Below are 24,237 nucleotides of genomic sequence, written 5' to 3' on the forward strand. Positions count from 1 at the left end.
CATGCCACGGGGTCAGCGACATCTCCCGCCCCACGGCCTGGCACCCCGGGTCCCTGCCGCCCTGACACTCCCCGCCCTGGCGCTCTCCCAGGGGCTGAGCGCCCCGGACACGCCGTGCTGAGCGCAGCTGCTCGGCACTCGCTCAGAAAAACGCGTTTTAAGCTGCTAAGAGCTTCCAGCAGGAGACTGCCCAGCAATGCCCTGCCACAGCACCCGAGGGTCAGCACAGACAGCTGCTCCGGACACGCGTGTCCCCGGGCCCTACAGGAGCTGTCCTGGCCCCAGGCAAGGGGCAGGAGGTGAGGGCAAGCTGTGTCTGCACGGGATGTCCCAGCACCAGCAGAACCGCACGAGGTTCCGGGCCAGACTGGGCCCCTCCAAGAGCTGGGACAGATTCTGTGTGCCCACAAGGGCAGCAGCGGGGGAAGGGCCCCACCGAGCCAGAGTTCCCTGGAGCGGCGCTGCTCAGCTCCGCGCTCAGCGGCCCTCTGCGGGCACAGGGACAGCGCACAGGGACAGCCAGCGGAGCTCCCCTGGCCCCACTGCCAACACTGCCAGCCGGCGGCTCGTGGGTAAAGAGGGAGCTGGAGTCCAGACCAGCCTCTCCATCTGCAGAACCCCCTGCCCTGGACTCAGCAGCTTCCCATGGGCTTGGGGAGGGCAGCAGGAATATACTGCTCTTCATTTTCTCGGGTATAAACTCAAGACTTTCCTAAATCACACTAATACAGGTGAATCCCACTGGAATCTGTACACATAAGAACTCTGGCAGACTACCTGCTCAAAGTTAAATGCATTTATTGATCTTTTTGCAAGATCACAGCTCAGACAAGTGATTTAACAAAACCCTCCTTCACAACGCTGGGCAACCACATCGACGCAGAAATCAGGAGACATTGGAACACAACATTTCTCTTACAGAACACAATTTATTTGGCATTTGGATGAAATGTTTCTCACAGCATCTTGAAAAAAAAAAAAGGAGATTAGTGCCAACCCCAAAGAAGTTAAAATGAAAACCAGTGTCACAGGGACTCAATTATTATAGTATCAAATTTTAATTCTACATGGTATTTCACACAATATCAAAATCTTTTATACACTGCCACAGTTAAGTCCAGTCACAAACCAACTACACAGGAGAAGCCTGCAAGTGCAGCACTGGCTAAAATGATTTTCCAGAGGAAGGTACAAAGCAGTGTCTCATTCTCTCACAGCCTCCCAGGCATCCTCAGCCCAACACACAGGGATGGTGCAGCACAGCCACCTCTGCTGGCAGCAGCCCTGACCCACTCAACACTCGAGGGGCACATACTAGAAAATTAAAGCTATGTGGTACTGTAGCAGGCAGGCAATGCTGACTGTTATTAGGGGGAAGCGCATCTTCATCACTGAAAGCATCTATTCCAAGGAAACACCTACTTCACTTGGGACTGGAGAACATGAGAAGCAAACATGAACTTTGATTCACCTCCTCTACACTCAACTGCTCTAATTTTACAGTCCAGCTCCCAACTTGCAAGGGAAACTTAAAAGAGAAAAAAGACGTTTCAGCAACTGAAAAAAGGAGATGTACATTATGGATTGTACGAGGCAACATTAAAACATCAGTGTTTTACCACTGAGAAGTCACATCTGAAAGATAAAAACATCTTTAAGTACCAGGTTCAAATTAATTTAACATGAGATGGGAAAAGAATGGTAATAATTACTGGTCACAAAAAACCATTTTCTTCGCAAGTACTGCAACAGGCCATCACCCCATGGCACCCATGGAGACTAAGATTCAGCCTTCAGAAAAAAATGTCCACCTACTTCATTTTACATCTAGATCAGTGTCCTGCTGGGCATGGCTAAAGGAACAGTCTGAAGCTCAAACTAAACAGGACTGAACACTACACAGACAAGCTCCTCACACACCTGAATGATGGTGCTGATCCTGCACGACAGAACCCACTGCCCCTGTAACATTTAACTCTGAACTCTCCCAGTATAGAGCCAGAGGCTGCTGTGGGACTGTGGAAGGGCATCACTGACAAACCAGAGTGTCTGGAGCTGCTCTTAGGGAACAGCAGAGGCCTCAAAATGGCCCCACCGTACTGAGGAGCAGCTTTGTCTGAGGCCACAGTGGGACAAGACCAGCCCAGCACAGAACCAAGCACGGGGACTTGACAACAACTGCGGTCAAGGGCATCCCGAGAAAAACACACCCTGGGCTCACACAGGCTGCTGGAAACCATGTGGCAATGTCATCTCCCTGCTGGGGCTGCAGGGACATTCAGGGTGCACCAGATGTTAAGAAGAACATCCAGAGATGTGAATGGCAGTGGGGAAAAATCAATGCAGAAAGCAACTCCAAAGATCTCATTAACTGAGTGGCAATCAAACCAGAGAGGTTTTCCTTGGGCAAGCATCAACTCCCTGTCATCAGCCCTCAGGACAAACTGTCCAGTCACCTTGCCAAGGGCAAGAAAGGTTTCCTGAGGAGTCCACTGCTGTCAAGAAAACTTAACTCTTCCCCCGTTGGTCCAGCAGTCTGAGTAGTTGGGACATTTTCTGCTACAAAGGCTCTTACTCCAAGAGAAAGTACTCAATGTGAAAAAGCTACATTAAAAGAGAGGGGGAAATGACAATTTTATTGCCAAATTAGCAGCTCACTGAGAGGTAAATGATCTGTACTTAGTGAGCTGCTCCATTCAAGGCAGAATTTCCCTTGTTTACATTTAAGATGAAGAAGGATAGGGGAAAACAGAGAAAATAGCAGCCTCTGCCAATATACAAGTGGGAAAGGCTCAGAAGCAACGCGGAAAATATCACACTGAGGCTTCTACAAAGAAGCCTCCATTTGGAATAGCTACAACCAGGAGCCACAATGAAGTTGCCAGTTGTAACAGAGCTTATTTGCAAATAAAATTCACCACAGAACCAAAAGTAAAATACAAAACTATTGAACAGATTCCCGCAGTGTTAGGAGAAGTGTGAGGTAAGGTATCTGTTCACCTCAGCCACAAAATGCAGCTTCAGAGACTGAACCAAGCCAAAAGGCCTTTTGTTATTGCGCTAGGATACTACAAAGAACAAATCTGGCTTCAAAAGAAATAGGAAATTTTCTACTTTGCACTGCTAACAAAGTATTTTTCAGGAACAGATTGTAGTAGCATAGATATTTAAGTGTACACTATCACAGCCTGTCCTACAAGAGAGTGTAGCCAGCTTGAGAGAAGTATTAACTCTAGAGCCTAATTTCTATCTCAGTGCTTAGCTTCACCTAGCTGGACACAGCACAAAGGTTACAGTCTACAGTATGTATAGATATATATATATGTGTGTATATATATATATATCACCACCCAGATACACACGCACGCACACACGCATTCGTACCTATAAAACTAAAGAAAAATCAGTACATACAATGTATAAAACGTATGAGTGTGCTCAAAAATGCACAAAACCCGCTTTATTTTCATACTTCAGAAATGCTCAATAATTTGTATGCATGGTTCTGACTACTGCTATCCATCCACTTCATTAGACCAGGACTTGGAACTCGGAGGAGGTCTCGGTCAGAGATCCCACAGGGTGGAGAACTGCTCCTCTCGTTTCGCAGCACTGCTGCTGGAGCCAGGCACAGCAGAGAGCAGGAAGGGGTGGTGGAACAGCTCCAGGCAGAGACGCTTCCTCCCAGCGCTTCCTCCCACTCGTGTGCCAGCAGCGCTCCCCAGAACTGTGATTCACGCTCTCCGCTGCAGTCAGGGCTGTTTGCCAGTGTCTGGTGCCGAGACACCAGATACGACCTCGATAACCAAACTCACAGTTTTCTGTGCAAAACGAGTTGAACTGTCAAGACCAATCCCCAAGTACAGTATAAGCCTATAGGCAAGACAGGGAATAGAAAGTAGCAGCATATTCCACGGGGAAAGAGTCAGCTGCACTGGGAAACCACAACAGTGGGTTAGGATTTGTCATACAAGTATGATTTCTCATCATTACTAGAAAAATAGATCACATACACACCCCCATGCAGTGCTTTCTTCCTGTCCCTCTAGGCTTGTACCCTTCATAAGGTAACAGGAGACCACTCACAAGAGGCATTCTTTACAAATTCCTTAAAATTCATCTCATCTGCTGACTGTTACAGTAAGTCAAGGAGAAGTAGAGGCAAGGGGAGTATGGGACAAAAAGGTAAACTATTTGCACACTGAAATCTAAAATTTAAAATTGCCTGTGAAGGTTATTTTATACTCATTATCAAAACCAACAGTGCTTGACTTTGGGTATTGTAAGGGATTGAATGAATCTTTGCCATCTGTAAATTAACTTAGCTTAAAGAGTTCAATACAAGGGGGAAATTTAAGTTGACATATCAGACTGAAGCAAACTGCTTTATTGATTTAAGTACACTAACCTCATTATAACCCCTCATGGGACCTGGATAAATGGCTTGGGGGACACAGGGGAAATCTCTAGAACATGGTTGGCTATTTATGGGACTGAGATAAGGAACAGGTGTCCAATTAGAACTAAACATCACCTATAGTACATGTTGATCACCATTTTTAAGTGGTGTTTGTAGAACTGTAAAGAAATGAAATGAAGGGGAGGGAACACACATGCTAAATATAGCATGCAACAATAAAAGCAGAACAGTGCTCTTGTATCCAGGCCAATTTTGTGCAACCGTTCACTGCAAAGAAGTTAAACCAGAAAGAAAATACCTCAATCTTACTTATGGGATCAGAACAGGGGTGTCATACAGTGAACTCAGGCTGCATCAAAGTTAATTGCTCTCCATCTCTGCCCTAAAGTACTTCCTAACACACATGAGGGTTCTACCAAAGGGACATCATACAGTTCATGGGCCAGAAGTTTATCCAACAATATGAAGTTTTGCAACTACCTACAACAAACAATTGTAATTGCAAATCCCAGTTTTCTCAATACCCATTTGTCACATATTGCGTAGACCATTCCTGCTCCAGCTCCTCTGGTCTGATCAAGGCAGACCAAAACCCCAAGTGTTTTACACAGTGTAACTCTTGATGGCGTGTGTCCCACTCCATAAAACAGGTCCCCAGCCCCCTTCCCTGCAACTCCATCTTCTCTGCTTGAACAGTGATTGCCCCCACCCTTCTTTTCCATTGTCTTTTTCCTGGGTTCAGTGGTATCCAGCCAAATCCAAGCAGCTCTCCTCTGATGTAGATTTTGATTCCTCTCAGGTTAAGAAAAAAAACCCCAAACCACCCATACTTCTCACCTCCTCAGAAGTCAAAGGAATTCTCTGCTCTCCTTTCCATAGCCAATGGAAAAAAAGAGCAGTTGTACAATCCATATTTACAGGACAAATTGATTAGTGAATGAATAACAATAGCCAAAAGACGAGAGGCACGATCCTAATCTAGAACATAAAAGCAGTGTTTGAAAAACAAACTGGAGATTCTTTCTGAAGTTCAAGCCACGGATTAGTGTTTGTCTGTGCAAACAGTTGCTAAAACTCTGAGCGGTGCTGGGCGTTTTACTCCTTTATACAATGGTGTTGAGGGAACAGTGGCTGTGGCGGCTGCCTGTCAAAGTTTCTGCTGGGGTGTTTTCATTTATGGGTGTGTCAGGAGGGACAAGAAAGGTGCTGCTGTCAGCAGAGTCTTCCAGCTCCACTGGAGAAGGACCAACTGAGGGAGGAAGCGACCCCTCTGTCAGCTGTGCGGATACATCACAGTTTCCTAGTGATGGAGGACTGCTTTGCACAGCCTGAGAAAGAACTCCATCTGCAAAGGACAAAAAACCAAGCAGAATCAGAACGTGAAGTTTACCATTTCACGTTCCAAAACAGATTTATGATCTGTATTTCTGGAAGCTCTGAGTTTTTCCTGGTTTTGAGCTAATGCACAACAAGATGAGACTGCAAAAGAGAAAAATTGTGTAACAAAAATAAAACTTTGACATATAAATAAGATGCTTGCACTAATCAGGCTCGCTTATCTTGTGAAATACGCTGCTATAAAATCCCAAATTGGAATGATTTCTACAGTATGTGAATATCACAGCTGCAAAACTAAAGAGCACTGGGTGAATCATTAGACAGTGGTATTTTTGGTCAATTTTTTGGGGGTGTGGGTGGGAGAAGCAGGGAGGAGAGAAGAGGCTGGATACAGTTTATCCAGAATCCCTTGTAGTTGACATTTGTTCTACTTAACACCAAACTCTATCGACCTATCTTCAAAAGGCCAAGAATGGTAGCAGCATGGGAGAAAAAAGGTAACCAGCTAATCCATCCAAGATTAGACTAAAAAATAGGTTTAAGAGGCAAAACTGCTTACAGATTGGATCCCACTGCTAATTTAGGTGATTAAAAAAACCTTTGAGAAAAACCAAACTTAATGATACATTTTAACAAAAGACTTTTCCATCACAGAAATTGCATATTTTTTGGTAAAATGTCTTTTCTGTCACAATTGCTAAAACACATGATTATAGCTTTAAAAAAAAAAAAAATCCATCCTCTAGCCAAAATGAAAAAGTGGGAGAAAAAAGAAATTATTGCCTGCGTACCTGGAGTAGAACATAGGATGCTGTCTGGATTGACAGAAGCCTCGTAAGGAGGAGGTGGGTCATCAGGATGTTGAATATCTGGGTACTTGTAAGCTGTATAGGGTGGAGGGGGATCGTGAAAATGAAATGCTCCACCTTCCCCATCGTCTGAAAGATGCAGTGGAGTAAGGCCAGTTCCAAAACCATCGGGACCGTAATCAAAACCAGGCATCCTGCGGCCCAAGTTGAAATGGTGCACTATTTCAAGAGAAGAAAAAGGAGTAAGTGACTTTATCTCGTGCTGTCTTCCTCAGTTTAAGTCAGATCTCAACACTTTTTTCCACTTTTCACACCCCAGGAACTCAGGTCTCCTGGAGACCTAGAAAAGTCTACAAAACCCATCCAAGTCAACTTGCTGCAATTACACAATACCCAGGCCCACCTGCTCCCAGTCTGTTTGTCCTGCACCACATCTAAATTTGACTCTAACCTCTTCAAACTACGACTATTGTTCACACAGAAGATATTTCAGATTTGGAGCACATAGAAACAAAAATATTCTTCCATTATCTATAGAAGTTCAAATTTGAAGATCCCACCAAGACACAGGTCTTGTGCCCACAGGCACAGTCAAGCAAGAGGATGACTTTTCTCCCCTTTACATACACCAATATCCAGCCCAAGGAGAGGGCTGATACTCACAATTCGCTCCAATCAAAGACTCTATGCGCTCTCTCCGCCGCTGGCGCAGCCGGTGGACCATGAAGAGCAGCAGAGAGAGGATGAGGAAGGAGGAGATGCAGCTCACGATCAGGCGCATTCCACCAGCCATTGAGTCAAACAGGCTGTTGCCATCTGTTCATAAAACATAAAAACAGCCTGTTATTTTTGTTCAAGATTCATTTTTCTTGATGTTCTTCTGTCAGTAAGAGAGACATAAACGTAGAGTGGAGATTCATTAGCCTGGTTTAACACTTCTCCATATTTCAAATATATAAGAAAAATATGAATCATCAGGTGATTTATCTTTTTACTGCAAGAAGATCTGAAAGTTTCTAAGAATATCTTCCTCAGGGAAAAGGGGAAAACCATTGAAGGCTTCAGGCCTCCGAAAATTGGAAGAAAGAAAGGTTAGTGGCATATTGCACATCCACTTGTTTCCCTTACATGGATGATCATATTATACAAAGGCTTGAGAACTGGCATATCTAAACACTAAATAATTTCTGAACATCCTAACCCTTCCATTTCCAATTAAAAAATCTCTGAACATTGTCACTGTCACCCAGATGTGGCTACCTAAATTCTACATATCACCAGTACACTGGTTAGCACCACTAAGTGATAAGAACACAGTAATCATCACTCAGGAACTGAAGAGATTAAGGTGAATGGGAATTAAAACTTTTTCTAGAGTCATAGTAAAAGCAAGTGGCAGAACAAGAAACAGACCCAGGAGCTCAGAACTTGGAGAGCTCTATCCCACTGCTAGCCAGACCCACACAGGGAAGGCTGTTGTGAACAAATTACCACTGTACTCCCAGCACCAGGCAGAAGAAGCATTAATTTTTCACAATTCAAGTAATCCCACTTGGTTATGCCTAAGCAGCACACACATACACAGCTACTCTACACAAACTAAAATGACCTAAAGTTGATATACTGTGTTCTTTGCACTAACTTCCCATTAAAGATTTCTGAATGAGAAACAAGCAGGCTAGGGGTGGGTAAGAAACAGATGAGGTGGTCTCACAACGTGGTCACCTGCTGCTGCAGGACACAAACACTAGCAGGGATGGCTCCCTTCCCAGTCACTGCAGGACCACTTCTCAGAGGAGCCAGCCAGATCCTGGCCACCTCTCCCACACCCACTCGAGCTGCAAGAGCTCCCTCCATACTTTGCCTTTCACTAACTGCAACTGAAGTTTTATAAAAGATTCCTCATAAAAGAAGTCATTTAGCCTCACAAAAATTTTAAGTATTAGTTTGCTAGACATGCTAGTAACAGAAAAATCCACCTCATTGGTATCGTTGCAGTACGTGGCTAACAGGCTGGCATTTATTATGTAAAGTCTTCTTGGCAAGAAGAAATTCATTTAATAGTGCACTACGCATAAAGCTGAACATTACACCCTCTCAGATCCGGCTGTGCAGCACAAAAGCCTGGGTGCTGTCAAACCCTTTAGCAAGTACCACTGACAGGGCTTCAACTGATGCAGTCACACACCTCCCAGCCAGCACAGCCTCCTGAACACCACAGACCTGCCCCTGCTCCTCCTCCATCTTACGGCAGGGCCAACTCCATGATCACTGCACAATATTCAAGGCTTCAGTAACATTGAAGTGCCTTTAGTAAAACATACACATAGGTGCAGAGGCCCAGAGATGCTGACTTTAGTCATGGGATGAATACTGGTGGTGCATCCCCCCTCTGCAGGCTGCACTATGATCTGAGAAATGCTCATTAGACCTCAGCCTGATGAGCTGCACCTGGACTAAGCCCTCTTGAGCTTATCAGAAACACCAAGTGTTCCCAGGAACTAACAGGTGTCTAAAGAACATCTGCTTTTTAATGAACAGCCTTGGAAACTTATTTTTCTTGCCTGAATAACAACCTGCTTGGAGTGATATTTTTGTTATTGCACCTTCAAAGACAGTTACTGACTCAAACTGTAGCCAGGATGGAAAATTACTAAAACTAGAGCCCACTCTCTTGTGACCCTAGAAACTGGAGTCCAAAGTGGGATCCTTTTGATCTCTCAATTCCCAGATAAGGGGCTCATGTGTATGTCTCAAACACCAACAATAAGGTGGCTGTGTAGCTAGCCAAGGACTGTTAGTAGTAACAGATGAGAATTGTTGTTAATAACAATTGATATCAAGGACTATTGATGTCAACATGCCATGAGAAAGAACAAGATTTGTCTGGAGAAGGGGAGCCAGGTGGAGATAGGGCAGCATTTTTCGGTGAGAAAGAACCACATCACAGTACAGAGCAGGTGCAAAAATGTGTGGCAGGAAGTAGGCATGAACTCTAGGGTGGGACTGAGACCACCAAAGACACCTAAAGCCCACATAAATACAAAATGAATTCTTTCAGAAAACTTGTTTTTACCCTCAGTATAGTAGTGCCCTATAACTGCACCAGTTCAGTCACTAGAAAAGCTTTAGCACATCAGTTCTTTCCAAGTATTTTATTTCTTCTGCTACCTTTTCACAGTTGCAGGTCTGCCTAAACAAGAGCCACAACAGAAAAATTATTTTCTACCACTACATGGAGAAGCAATAAACAGACTACCTTGGTTTCAAAATCTTCCTTTGCTATTTATCTTTGGCTAAATGAGAAGCATCTTTTAAGTGAGTATAGCTGTGATTGCTCAGCTTACTCCTACCACTGAAAAATCCCCCTACTACAAGTCCTTGAGTAATATTTGTTACCACTTGTAATCATTGCTCACCCACTCACGCTGCAAGAGCTGATTACCTGCCAACCCAACAGCAGGATTTATTTCCCCCAGGTTTCTCCTTGGGTGATTAATTTACTTACTGTTGATTAGTAAACTGTTTTCTTTCCTTTGCAACACAGCTTAGGGAAGATACATGAAAGAATTGGACAAAGATAAATACATGCTGATTAAAGAAAGTAATTCATTAATTTTTGTCATCTGGAATAGTCATTTATAACCACCCAGAAGGAAAACTGAAATGTTTAATTTAAAATTTTGAGTGTTTATCACTAGCTGAAGCAACTTCATGATGACAGAAGTTGGATGACTGCTTGATAACTCCTTTCTAAAAAACTAAGTTACTGAAAAATCCACCAGAACACTTCAAGCAAGAGCATAATGAAAGAGTCTCATTTAGCATCAATACAGAAGAAAAGTTTAAGTATGAGAAAGGATGGTAAAATACACTCTTCAAATCAGTATTCATGAAATAGTTAAGACCCACAGCAATAAGCAAGGATTAAAGAACACGACATGAGGTTATCCCAGGTCATCTTATCCTGTCTGTTGGATGATGCTTTGCTGACACTGTTCCTGCAGATAAAAAAAGTGAAGCCTAAGTCTTAACTCAGCTGATAAGAGTGGGAGGAAGACTCCTGCTTTTTCCTTACTTTCACTGCAGACCTGCCACACTAGCTGCAATCATTTGTTAAGCTTAACCCTCAGAACAAATGTGACACAAGGAGAGACAGTGGCTTTTAATGATTAATCTCCCTAGTTAGGACCAATAAGACTGCAAATTTGGAAGCCAATAAGCACCCCTTTATTTGTAACAGATTGAAATAGAAGCCTCTGATGGAAGAGTTGACCTTCTGTGTTTTCCACAGGAGTTCAGTAAAATAGTTTCTTAATGCACTCAGATAAGATTGGGTTATTTTAAAATACCAAAAAACCCAGTATCACAGAATGGCTGAGGTTAAAGGGAACATCCTGAGATCACCTAGTCCAACCTCTGTTCAAGCAGCATCAGCTAGAGCAGGCTATGCAGGACAGAGTCCAATCAGGCACTGAATATCTGCACAGAAGGCATTTCCACAATCTGCTCCGGTATCTGACCTCTCTCACAGTGAATTCCAAGGAAGCTACATTTCTTTCCTGCACAGAAAAATAACCTCCCCAAAATCTGCACCCCAAAACAGTGACTGACAAACAGTTCAAAGTCAACTGCATTGACTTCATCGATCCAAAACAAAAACCTGCACTGATATGCCAAATCAAATAACCAAGGCTGTATGTCCTGATTACTATTGAAACAATCAAATTTAAAAACTCTGCTTCCCACATGATCCCGGCATGAAAACTTCCACACATAAATATGCTCATGACCAGAAAAAGATGCTTAATTAGTACTCAAGAGAAAAGTGTTTTGTTTTCATGACAACTAAACATGACAAAGGAAATGTACCAGATGCTCTACTAAAAACCCACAGTATTGTCCCCCTCCAAACTGGAAATAAACTATTGCTTCTCCTTTCTAAGTAGCATCATGGATGATTCATTTTTACCAGCCACAGCCTGAAGTGTTTCCCACTATTTGAGACCCTTCCCACGGGGTGGTTGTACCCAGCAATGTAGAGGCACTACAAGGATGTGTTGTTTCAAACAAAGCTATACCCAAAGATACCCAAGTTGAGCACTCAACTAATTTGTACTGACAAAACTGTAGCAACAGTCTTACCTGGGTCTAAGCAGGTAAATTTGCAGCACTCCTTGGGGTCCTTGAGATACTGCTGACACCCCTGGGGCCGCTCACACAGGGCAGCCACACACATCTCAGGCTCACCGTTGTGACACGTGCAGCTCAAACAGGGATCATTCCCTTTGGGAGTGAAGTAGTAACCTTCATCGACAATGTTGTCTTTGATATCAACACAAGTCTGGCCTAGAACAGAAAGGCACATCAATATCCATGGAATTCAGCTTCATTTGTTGTGTTAAGTGATTTGTAAACATAAGCAGACCACCAGTCAAAATCCAGGTCTTTACATTAAAGAACTTTGAAAAGGGATCTTCAGGGAGTGCAATGGGTAATGGATGGTCTCCAGGGACACAGAGATGATTTTCAGCTCATTGAAAAGGTGAGTTTTAGGTATTTAATGGAACTGACACACTTCAAGCATCCTCTCCAAGACAGAGGAAAGCAAGTGGTCTGAGAAGCTTAACCTTCACTGCCAAAGCTGCTGCAGCTCCCTTCCTCTTTCCTGTTATTAGGAAAAGCTGGATCTTTTCTAGACCAAATTTGAAGGTCTTTTAACAGGCCAGGACTTAAAAAGGGAGCCAGGCAATAGTACTTCCACTGTCCTAGCAGCATCCTGATCCCTGCCCAGCAGGGGAAGCTTAGCTGCCTTTTGCCCACTGACTAAAAGCAAGTGCCAAAACCAGAGAGAGAAAACAGTGCTGGGAGCTGGCAGCTGGAATGTCTGATCAGGGAGGATGGCCTGTCCCCTCCACCCCAGGCACAGGTCAGCTGCTGGGGTCCACAGGGAAGATAAGACTGGAAGAGACCTGAGGAGGTCTCCAGCTCAATCTCTGATCAAAGCAGGGTCAGCCATGACATCCAAATGGGTTGCTCAGGGTTTTATCTAATCTGGTCATAAAAACCTCTGAGGACAGAGGCTGCACAACTTCCCTGGCAGTCAGTTGCACCCTGTATAACCTTCAAGTTAAACAACTTTTCTCCTTGCAAAGAAGCACCACCTAGATCAGGTAATGTTTAAGATTACCTGATAATACTGCAAATACCTCTGTTGGTATCAAGGCTTTTGGAGTACAGCATTGCAAGATACAGAACAAAAGCCTTTTTTTCCACTTTTAAGTCAGTGAGCTCCACTTGTCTTTCCCTTCTAGGTCTAATAATTAGCTAGAAAGAATTTAGTAGAATTTGCTATACTCTAAAATAAGCATTTCCTCATTTTAATGTGAAATTAATAACTTAAGAGCAATGTTTACTACTAAGGCATTGAAAAAAAAACCCTGTTTTTTGCCCAAGTTTGTTTTGGAGCTGATACTGTTGCCTAATGATCTTTTAGTAAAACTCTGTACTGTGTGACAGCCACATGTTATGACACTCTTATTTATTAAAATGAAGCAGAAATATAACTCCACCTTTTTTTTCCTAATTCACTGGGCAAAAAATTAGAAAGGGTAATGAAACAATTTCCAGCTACTTATTATATGCATATTTAAACACACAACACAGTTAACACTGAACTGAACCCAACTTACTCCTTTTGCAGAGGAATGAAGATTTCTCATAGCAGTTTTCAGCATACCAGCTGTGTAAACCGTGGCGCCGGAGGGTAGGAAAATGGAAATACTGGAGCTGGGCACAAAGAACGTTTTCCTTTTCAGCCATAGCTGAACCAAAGATAGGGTCAGGGGGTAAAAACACTTCAGAAGAGCCTGGAACGAGATACATTTGCATTAGCAGCCTGTGGGCATGTAAAGCTTTAGAGAGGCTCTGTAACATCACTCATTTCATGCACACCAATTCCAATACAAAGAGTCCTCCAGCATCAGCTCCCATTAGCAGCACTGCTCTGGGGGAAGAAAAACAGCTGGGAGGGAAGGGGTGACTCACACAGAAAAGAGGCTGCTGCTTTCAAAGTCCTGGGTAATTCTGTCACTCTGAACCAGAAGTGATACTCCAACATCTCCACAAGTGCTGCTTCACAGAGCCCCATGGGGTTTGCCTGACAATAGTTATACACCTCCTCAAACCACGCTGAGTTTGGTCACAGTTGCTACCAGTGGAGCAAGAACCCACACAGCAATCTTGTGCCTGGCACTCCATGCACCCACCAGTGCTTCCAAGGATGTGCATCCACCCATGCAGCCCTGGCAGAGCCGCTCCATGTTTGGGGGAATGCACTAGGGCATCCAAAGCTTGGTCCTTTCAACTCATGAAACAGCATCCTGATGGGCTCCAAACAGTGCAAAAGGTGTTGAGGACATTTTCTGGAGGGCTTATGTTCCACATGTCACAACAATAAATTAAAATTGTCAAGCTTTAGAACCCTAAATCATTTTTCAAACAGGTATTAGAAATTCGGAGTCTGCGTCAATACAAGCCTAAGAAAAGCTTTTCACAAACTACTCAATGTTACTATGTAACCTTTACTTCATAGCGGTATCTCTTTATTAAATAAAAAGCTTGAAAACAGAAGATTATACGTTATTGAGGAGGTTTAAATTCATATAATGCATCAAATTAAATAAAACTAATGATAAAGTTAAGATGATTTTTTCTGTAATTCATGCGTCCCTGTTGTGACCTCTCTGTCAGCAGATGGCAGTGCAGTCAGCTTTCCAAAGAGCAAGGAAAGGTCCTTTTAAGGAGAATCTTTGTATTCATGTGCCAAAGGACGTATTTTTCAAGACCCAACTGTCTGAAAATTCTGATCATAATAAGTGTCTGTACCTAAAGGAAAGTTTTCCTTCCAGATTACCCCTCGATACTGAAAACTATGCATGAGAAAAAACCTATTCAAATTAGTTTTCAAATGCTACACTGGAATTCACAGTGCTGATGCTTAAAAAACACCTTTGTTATAAATTTTCCATTACCTAAACCAGTACAGGAATTAAACAGGCAACTGTACACATAAGAGTCATAATATGACTTTAATCTCTTGACTGAATTAGCTAGTAATAAAAGGTGTAGAAACACAGCTTTGCATTTTCAGCAGAGGGAGCTGCTTGTTTCGCAATGGAAAGGGTTTAGCCAGTGACGCCCATCAAATTAATGTTCAGTTTTTCATATAAAATGAGATATATTTCTGGGATTACGCAAATTCTGACATGGTTTAAATAAACTACCTGAAATACTTTAGAAAGAAAATCATCAGTGTAAATTCTGCAAAATTCAAGTGTGTTGTTTAGTATACAAAGTTCTACCAATTTTTAGAAAGCTAAAACCTCCAAACATGCTACACTACTGTGCAAATACTATAACCAGGAATCAGCAGTTCATCTAAACATTGACCACAAAGAATGAGGAATTACAGAGTAGTTTCCTCTCTCTCATTTAATCAAGGGGAAAGCCCAAATAAACTGACACATGTTCTTTCCATGCCAGTGTGAAAACCCATAAAACTTCTTAAACTTTAAAATAAGATGTGTGTTGAGTATTAAACTCTTCCACTTCTACCCTGTGAAGCGAAGCAGTTCACCTATACTATTTCAACACTACCAGTGAAAGAAGTCATGTTGCTCTTGCAAATCATATTCATGCTTTAATACAGTTTTCATGGGCACTGAACTAAGCAGCAATTTGAAAGACCCACCTTTATAAGCTACTTCCCAGTGACCTTCCAGAGAGTGATTTCGGTTGGTGATCACATATTGATATCCCACCCAGAACCTGCAAAACAAATTAAATTACATTCTAAAGACACAGGCCAAAAACACTGCAACAAAATAAATTACACAGAACCTTCTGAGGTCTTCATATGTAAAAGCTAATTTTCAAAATATTCTGGCGACCTTTTTCCTTATCTTTCTGGCCCATACACTGGCAATGTCGAGAGACTACAGGTGAGGAACAGAGGAAAATAATTGATAAAATACTTAGTAGTTTTCTAGGTTTACAAATTATAACTGATTGTGTCCTTTATTTCTACTCATAAGCAGCACCTTATTCTGTTGTCATGGCAGCACTTCAGTATCTCAAACCCAAAAATCACACAGCAGCATCCAGAAGTCGAGTATTTCTGAACATAAACAACTTAGGTCAAACTGCTCTGGATCAAATGATTTAACTCTCCAGAGACAGAAGCACACACTTACTCAGACACTCCTGGTGATCTGTCACAGCAGCGCATGAGTAACAAAAAAACCCATGCACAGAAAAATAAGGAATTGTTTGTTGTGAACTAACAGAATGAAATATCTAAAACCACCCAAACACAGTAGTTGAAACTCAAAATGCCTTTTTACTTCATTCCTATCTCAAAGTTGCTCTTTGTTAGAGCTACAGGTACTTCATGGAAATCAAAATCTTGTTGAAAATTTTAAATAATTATTTCTATACAAGGCAGTGCAGCAGCAGTCATTGTTAAATCCACCCTCCCTGATGCAGCTCAAGAATACCTGTACCTTGCTAAGACAACCTGAAGATAAGAAGACTCTGCTGATAAAAAGACTCTGTTGAATTGAATTATCTGTTAATATTAATTTTTAAAAACTGCAGATGGGGCACTGCCAAACAGCCAGCCAGCACATTCATACTGGCTTACTCACCTGATGTAAATTTTACCATTAGATTTTCTACATAAACTGAACCACCAGCAGTTGTACCACACAGAAACCATTCTCTGTAACATGAGATCTTTGTCCTTTTCTTCCTACTCACCTACGCTGGTCCTTCCTTACGAATGTTTTTTCTTCCAAGTCCCACTCCTGTGCCAGGATGAACCTCAGCTCTTGGTCTGCAGTGAAGGTGGCGAGGGATCCGTTCACCCGCTGACATGTCTGCACAGCGTCCCAGTAGTTCTCCCCATTTAAATACACCCGGTAGCAGCTGGCTGTGCCCTCATAGTGGTGCCATCCTGTTGGGCACTTTCCTAGGAAACATGAAGAATAGAAGGGAAACCATTCCCCCCAAATTAGGATCTTTAAGATAATGCATCCTAATCAAGTATCGCTGGGATACATACACACAACAGTGTGTACACTTCACCTCCGCAGGAGGAGGTGCACACACTACAGATCCCTGAAGGGTTACTTTACTACAGTTTCTGATAAATGTTGATTTTTTTTAATGTTTTTAAAAAGATTAAGGTCCTAGTAAAGTCCCATCACATTGTCACAGCCTTTAAAATCTTTAATTAACACTGACCATCAACTGTGGAAGACATTTCCCTGCACATCTTTATAAAACAAATAAATTTGATCAATCCAAGCAAAAACAAGCAGCACAAAAATCCCAGAGGTGGCCAATTTAACGACTGTGTCTTTCTATTAGGTGATTAGCAATACATTCAACTTGCTGTGAAGTTTCCACCTACTCTTACAGTCTCAATAGTATTCATATAATCCTGCCCCCAGAGTGAATCATTGAAGATGACAGAAGTTCTGGGTAAATTCTTGGTTGCTTTGGAAAAACCACCACTGTAAGGCAGGTCTTTAGGAAGTAAGAATGTGATGGTGTGAACTGCTGTCTCTGCTTTCTCTCAGTTAATTCAACTAAGGGAACCTGAAACAAAAGCCTTGGCGCATTTCTGGATGAAACAGGCCCATGGGCTTTTGACCAACATTTTTGGAGGTGATGGGTAACTAGTAGAGAGAATCACAAGACAGAAAAATGGCATTTAAACCTGTACCTGAACTATTAATTTTGCATTGCCTAAGAAATTTAAAAATCAGAAACTGTGAAAATGCGTTCTGTTCATTGCAATTCACAGTTCTGTTCTCAAGCCTCTTTATTCTGTTTTGTTTCTTTTGTGGTTTGTATCCTTTTTTATTCTGTTACAACTCTGCGATGAACTATAACAGAGAATTGCAACTCTGGTTTCCCAAAAAGAGAATTATTAGTGTCATAGCATTCTTTGCATGTACTGGTGTGTTATATAAACCATGTAAAACATATATAAAAGAAATGCACAAACACCTGAAATAGCATTGCATATCAAAGTTTGGTCAGAAAGCTATGAAAGAGAAAACACTATTACTTTTTAATTTAAAAATAGCCTAAATTTGTAAATTAAGTAGCAGAAAGATGCCCCAGATTTCCCAGTCTGCAACTTACTGCTGAAGCGGACAGGCTGTGCCACATTGACAGTGTGGAAGCGGGTGGTCTCTCCTCCTCTCCCTCGACTGTGCCTCGAGTCCACATTCTCCTTCCCATGGTAAGTTCGCTGGTCCCCTGTCAAGACTGGGGACCAGGAGGAATAGTTAGTACTGGTGAAAGATGCAAGCAAAGGCAGATTTCATTTTATTAAACTTTCTCTGGGTTTTAATTCAAGACATATGTGATGCGTGACTCAGGTAAGCAAAGATGGCAGGTCCCTGAATAACAGCTTGGCCATTTTACTCAGTAGGTAACTGAAATACTTTCAATTGAAAAGAACCAACAAGCCATTACATGAGTCGTGTATTGTAAACGAAATATTTTGGCATATTCTCTGCAGCCTGCAACTGTACACAGGACTTACTGCTCACCATTTCAACTGCTGCAGCAAATGCATCATCCCCGGTGCATTGTATCTGTTCCTGTTTACAGAACTACCCACTCCCCAGCTGCTTTGTTCCTCAGCTGTGTGCTCAAGGACATAAGACAACTCCTCCAATACATTTTCCAACACATGCTCTGTGATGTAGAATGTAATTAAAACCAGGAAAGGAGACTAGAAGAACAAGGCTTTTTTATTCACTCTCAAGCTTCTAAAAGAAAAGTTCAGCGATGATGTCTGAAATAAATCCACACCCCCCCCCTCATTTCAGTGTCAGGGTTAAAAGGTGTACATGACCACTAGATTCAGTAACTTAGGAAGAACACAGTGTAAGATGTTGTTCAAGAAAGGGGGCTGGAGGGCTCCATGTGCCTACCAGGTGTAAGTAAGGAACACCCAGCTCAGGTGGAGGCAGGGGTGGGCCATAGCCAGCACAACTAGCAGGTTCCTAAGCAGGAAGGCTAGCATGGTTGGGGGGAGAAGCCTTAGGGAACGATGGAGGTGGGCACCAAGAACGATTAATGTGGAAACAAGAGATTAACTTTAAAAAGAGAAAAATTAAAACCCCAAGAATATAAGCATTATAAATATCTGCTTGTATGTGACTCAGTACTACTAGATGTTATTGAAGGTAATAGGGTTTAAGCAGCACAGAGCTATGCAGACATTCACTTCTATATAAAAAATCTGCTTATTTTCCTTTAAAGCTGATTAGCTCCATTTAGCCTCGCTAAACCAAACAAACAAAGTCATGATCCCAAATAAAGAGAAGCTACAGTCTTCTGTAACAGATTTAACTACGTTTATTTGAAATATATATAAAACTACATCAATAAAACTTTCTCTTTTCGGACTGTCTTTGGAAAGCAATTTCATGGTAGGCTGCAGGCTATTCAGTGCATTACCTGGGGGAAAGACCTCCACAAGACCCAACATCAAACAGTGCACTCCTTGGAAAAAATGTAGGCACTGATGAGCAAAACAAATCCCTAGCTGGAGCCCAGGAACAGCAGAGTCGCTCTGCATTCATCTGTCTCTAGCATACTGAGTTTGCCCTGGGTTAATGGGATAAGCAAGGACTATTTAATTATCATGTTATCCTAGGAATTACATGTCTACAGAGATCACCCATTAAGGAATGGCTGTGCATAATATACTCACATGGCCTTACAGGAATAAAGCAGAAATTCTGGTGTTCAGTATTAGAATACACTATCTATCACAGGCAAGGAGTCCGTGCCAAGAAATTCAGACAGTGCACATTTCAAAGGACGCAAAATGGTAAAATTATTTGACAGTGAAGATTACTGATTTTTTATTACTTTAAAGGCTAATCTATTTTTACTTTTAGATTCTGTTTTTAAACCTAATGGTTCAGTAGCACTATTTACACTATGATTTTCAAAGTGATACTGAGACACTGAAAAAGCAAATCAATTATAGCAAGACTTTAAAAATAACACTAACTAATGTAGAATGCTTTATCAAATTCTACTGAGCTCAGCATGGGGAGCTCTATTTTCCCATGGCATTAAATGGTAATAGCTAAACCCAAAAAACCAGTCAGAACCAAACACATGAAGAATCAGTTCCCTCTCAGAAGTGAGAGCAGATGCAGCACCATATGGCTGACCCTCTGCAGCTAAACAGAACGCCCACGAGGACTTAACAATTTATCTCCCCCAGGAATAAAACAAAAGTTCACAGGTTTTAACATGCAAGGTTAAGGAAGGGTTACACATGCTAACATCCTAAATTAACAGAATTTATGCCAGATTATTTGAAAAATAGCTACACAGATTCCACACAAAGAGAGTTCCATCAGTCTGCACCCAGGAAGCAGAACTCATTCCTTCCTCAGCATCTGCTCTTGTCAGCAGATTCACTGCTGAAACCAGGACTGAAGTGGCACAAAGCAGCCACCGCAAGTCACTTCTTCAAGCCCAATGCTAACAGCTGCTTAATAAACTGGTGCTCTTCAAATATTAAATTGCTTCTCTTTGACCTGAATATCTGTCTCCCAAGAAAAGACACAAAGACAACTTTTTCCAGGGCAATAAAGAGATGCTAACATGGCACTTGACTGCCATGAAAAGCTGTTGCAGATTCTGGTGGCAAAGGTGCAATTGGAGTGGATTTCTATTCCACTTTTGCAATACTCTTACGTGCTGTTCGCAGTTCCTTTTTACAAATAATTTTATCTTTAAAAATAAATTAGAGTGCCATGGACTTATCTTTAGATAACAACTTAACTCAGAAGATCAGAACCTAACCCTGTTTCAATGTTTCACAAAGGAAAAGCCACAATTTTCAGTGCTTACATGCACACTTCATATCCTGAAAGCGATGAAATTTTGGAAGATCAGTTATTTTCCAAGATCTTTATTCTTCTAAATACTACAACCATAGGCAATAACAACAGTTGTATTTTTACTAGCCAAGCCAGATATAGATCTGTTTCTTTGACTTTATACAATTACTCCAGAAATGTCATTTGCTGGCTAGATATTTGGTGCAGAAAATGAAAAAATGGGTTCAAGGAAAACCTCATGGGGCACTATTTTTTTTCACCCTTTGAATATTAGAGTAGTGAAGCAAGCATCCTCCAATGTGTTTCCCAATGGATCAAGTCACGATTAGTATTCACCCAGCTCCTTCCAATTTACAGCTGCTATCTAATTTGCTGCAGCACAATTATAGTCTGAGTATAGGGCTATCCATCAAGAGAAAGTTGTCTAACTGTGGTAATTCTGTGGCTATTTTCAGTTGTTTAAAACTTGAAGCTACCAATTCAGAATGGAAGTCTGCCATGCTGATGGCTCCTTCTACCTTTTGGAAAACTGTGTCACAGATGTCAAGTCACTCAAGCAAAACCCTTCATAAGGATGGTTGTACTATGTCAAATGACGTCAAAATTAAACTGCCTGTGAAGCAACCAGGTCTTGCCATATTTTATTAGTTCCAAGATTTGAGTTGCTTCTGTTTAAACACGTAGAGTCTCAAAATTTACGTAAAACCTGCCTTGTCCCTGAAGCTTCAAATTTTCTGTCCAGCATATTACCTACTGAAAGCTTAGAAAGCTTCTAATTCCATCTGGCAGTTTGAGAGGTGAGAGAACTTCAAGATTAAGTCCAGTTTTGTGCCTCAATATTTGGAAATACAGTTCAGAAGCTCCTAGAGGGGAGTGATTCTTCTCAGATCAAGCAGCTCCATGCTGTGTGTTATCAACTGTATTGTGCAAGGACATCAATGCGAAGCAAGAACAGCATCCTGCTGTGCTGAGTGTTATTCAAGGTAATGGACTGGCAGAAAACAGCTTATAATTTAAACACCGAGATATAGGGTGAAAAAAACCACGAGTTCAGCAAGGGCCCACGAAAGGTGTGGAAATGCTCAGAGGTTTTTGTCATTAATACCTAGCTTTGAAAAAGGAGATGCAGTAAAAAGTGCACAAATGTCAAGAGTCACTTCAACCGTACAAAACATCCTTGGTGAAATAAAACACAAAGCTGTTTTTGATCACTTCAAAACAGGTTGCTGCAGCTGCTGCTTCATCAGAAGGGAAAGATGTAAAACTGATATGGATAGGATTTATGAAGGGCACTCGAATTTAAGACATCCATTTTAATTCATAGACAACAGAAAAAAACATCAAGCCTACAGTTTGGGAGGAAAACACAGCCAGAGCTATACTAAACCCTGCTCTGCTTGGCCTCCAGAAAATGAGTTACACCAGAAGGCCTGCAAAGAAGGCAGGATATCTGCAGAAGCTGATCTGATATTCTGGTAGAAGCAAAGCTGGAAATCCAATAAGCAGTAAAAGGTAAACTGCAGATCCCTTCCCTCTTATGGGTTTAAATACAGAACTTTTATAAAGGTGAAAAAGTTATGTTTCTGCTTTGATTGCTTGTGTAGAAACATGAGAGAAAGTGATTAGAAAGAATAAATTCCCATTTCTAAAAGTCCTTGTATAAGATATTAATGCCTGTTTCTACAATTTCATAAAATACACCACTTTGAGATAAACTATTTTTAGATCAATAATTGTTGACACAAATTTCTTGAAGCTCCACTGCTTAAGTAGAAGCGGGTCACAGGCACATGCTACATAATAAACCCTCCCAGCAATTTCGGTATCTCTCACAAGAGTAGGCAGACACTGGTTTTAGTCTGTCAGAGAGATGAATTGAGGGTAATCACTGCTGCAGATTCCTCTGACACATGGGTGCCTAGTGGGAAGGGCAGGGGGAACAGTACTTTGCACATGGAAAACTTGGGACTGAAAGGAATTCCATGTTTTAAGATAAAATGGTCATTGTGATAAGAGACAGTAAGAATAGTAACAGCTGTAATGACAATCTTCAGAGAAATACGGCAAAAAATAGGCATTATACACTTATTCAGATTGCCGATGAATTAAATGTCTTAATTGTGGTCTGAAAAAAATGCCATAAGAAATTCAAACAAAAAGTCTCTACAACTTGGAATGTTCCTTGCACTTCACCCAATACATGATTACCAAACTAATTTATTAATTATGGATCCTCTTCTTTTAATAGCACCTTTGTTACTAACACAAATGAAATTAGGCCTAAAAAAGGTGAACCAACAGTGGCAAACAACTTACAATGGCTTTGCAATAAACCTTCCAAAACACCAACATGACTAAGGAGTCATTGAAATACACTTTTAACACCACCACAAAACCCTAATTCACTGCCATTGATCTGTTCCCAGTTGCTCATGTTGGAGTGTGCCATTAGTGGCTCAAAGACTGAAGATTAACAAGTTTCCCAATCAGATTCAGAGCCCTTTCTTGCATGCTTTCTTTTCATGCTTCAGAGAGTTTTCATGCCTTTTAATTTAAAGATGTTATAATTCTCCAAGTTTCACAAGTCCAGGTGGCTTCACTAACTACCTCTTTTAGTCTTCAGACTGACTTTATTGAAGGGAAGAACTTTTTAATTAAAGTATTTACATTTAGCTGAATCATCACACAATTGCTCATCTAATCCAAAGGTATTTTCTAAATTTAAAGCTGCATCATTTCTTGTTAATTCAGTGGCCAAAGAAGAAAGTTGCCACTCCTGAGCATGACTATGTTACTATTATTAGTAGCATTAGCTCCCCAATCAATGTCCCAAGACAGTCTCTCCTGTGACTTGTCACGTCTGTACTGCTTTCATCAACACAAGCACACTGTGCTCTTCCAAACTGCTTCTGCCCTCAGGTTTACTTGCATTGATGCTACTCCTCCTTATGCTCCAGCACAACATTCCCATGCACACCAACCTCTTCTTATTCTTGACAGCTCTGAATAACACCTGCCCCTCAATACCCACTGCAGGTCATGATGCAATCCTACCGAGTTTATTGTTACAGGTATAATAGTTTTTACATCCTACATGAGTAGTTCTTGTTCCTCTGGTTTGCTGGCTGCACTCCTCACATTACTGTGCAAATATCTCAGTTCTTTCATAAACACCACACTTGCTTTCTGGCTGTTTTACTGAGCACAGCCATTTCACCAATTACTTATCTAATTATTCCTCTCATCAAGTGGAATACTTTCCTCTCTCTGCTGTCCAGCATCTTCCCCTCTGGTATTTACAGACATTATTCTTCTCTTCCTGCACACAGACATGGTGGTGAATGAATCAAGTCTCTCCCACATTTCATTTCTTTAACCTTCAAGTTCTTCTTATCATGTCAGGCTAGACAGTCCAGTGAGACCCACACCCCAAACACAACACCAGAACCTGTGTATTGAGAAATGTTACTCCAATAAAATCCTCCTCCTATCCATATACCAAACATTCTTTGGAACTCCAGTCCTTAGTCAACACCATCCTGGTGCATACTCCAGGCAATAACTTAAGTCACTGACTAATGCATCAGGAACAGGAGAAGATAAAATAGTTTTCTATTAATGTGGAAGTTCAAATGTTCCCACAAGCAAAGTTGTCAGTGCTTTTTGAGTAAATCCAAACACTAACATGACTCTGCCCTCCCCTAGCCACTGAATTCCATCA

General features: G+C 41.6%; 1 protein-coding gene across 2 annotated transcripts in view; it reads right to left on the minus strand.

The window, feature by feature from the left end:
• Window positions 1-909: 909 nt before the first annotated feature.
• Window positions 910-24,237, minus strand: part of DGCR2 (DiGeorge syndrome critical region gene 2) — a 45,031-nt gene continuing 21,703 nt past the window's right edge. The window contains exons 3-10 of one of the 2 annotated variants that reach the window (XM_002199208.7): window positions 17,782-17,907; window positions 16,387-16,597; window positions 15,320-15,396; window positions 13,260-13,436; window positions 11,713-11,916; window positions 7,231-7,383; window positions 6,550-6,786; window positions 910-5,765 (exon numbers count right to left, since the gene is read on the minus strand). In XM_002199208.7, the coding sequence (XP_002199244.4) occupies window positions 5,524-5,765; window positions 6,550-6,786; window positions 7,231-7,383; window positions 11,713-11,916; window positions 13,260-13,436; window positions 15,320-15,396; window positions 16,387-16,597; window positions 17,782-17,907 (1,427 nt within the window). In that variant the 3' untranslated portion in view covers window positions 910-5,523. Of the gene's footprint in view, window positions 5,766-6,549; window positions 6,787-7,230; window positions 7,384-11,712; window positions 11,917-13,259; window positions 13,437-15,319; window positions 15,397-16,386; window positions 16,605-17,779; window positions 17,908-24,237 lie in introns of both variants that reach the window. The other variant, XM_072936360.1, reaches the window with a different exon arrangement.

Source organism: Taeniopygia guttata, chromosome 15, assembly GCF_048771995.1.
Source record: "Taeniopygia guttata chromosome 15, bTaeGut7.mat, whole genome shotgun sequence".
NCBI classification, from domain to species: domain Eukaryota; kingdom Metazoa; phylum Chordata; class Aves; order Passeriformes; family Estrildidae; genus Taeniopygia; species Taeniopygia guttata.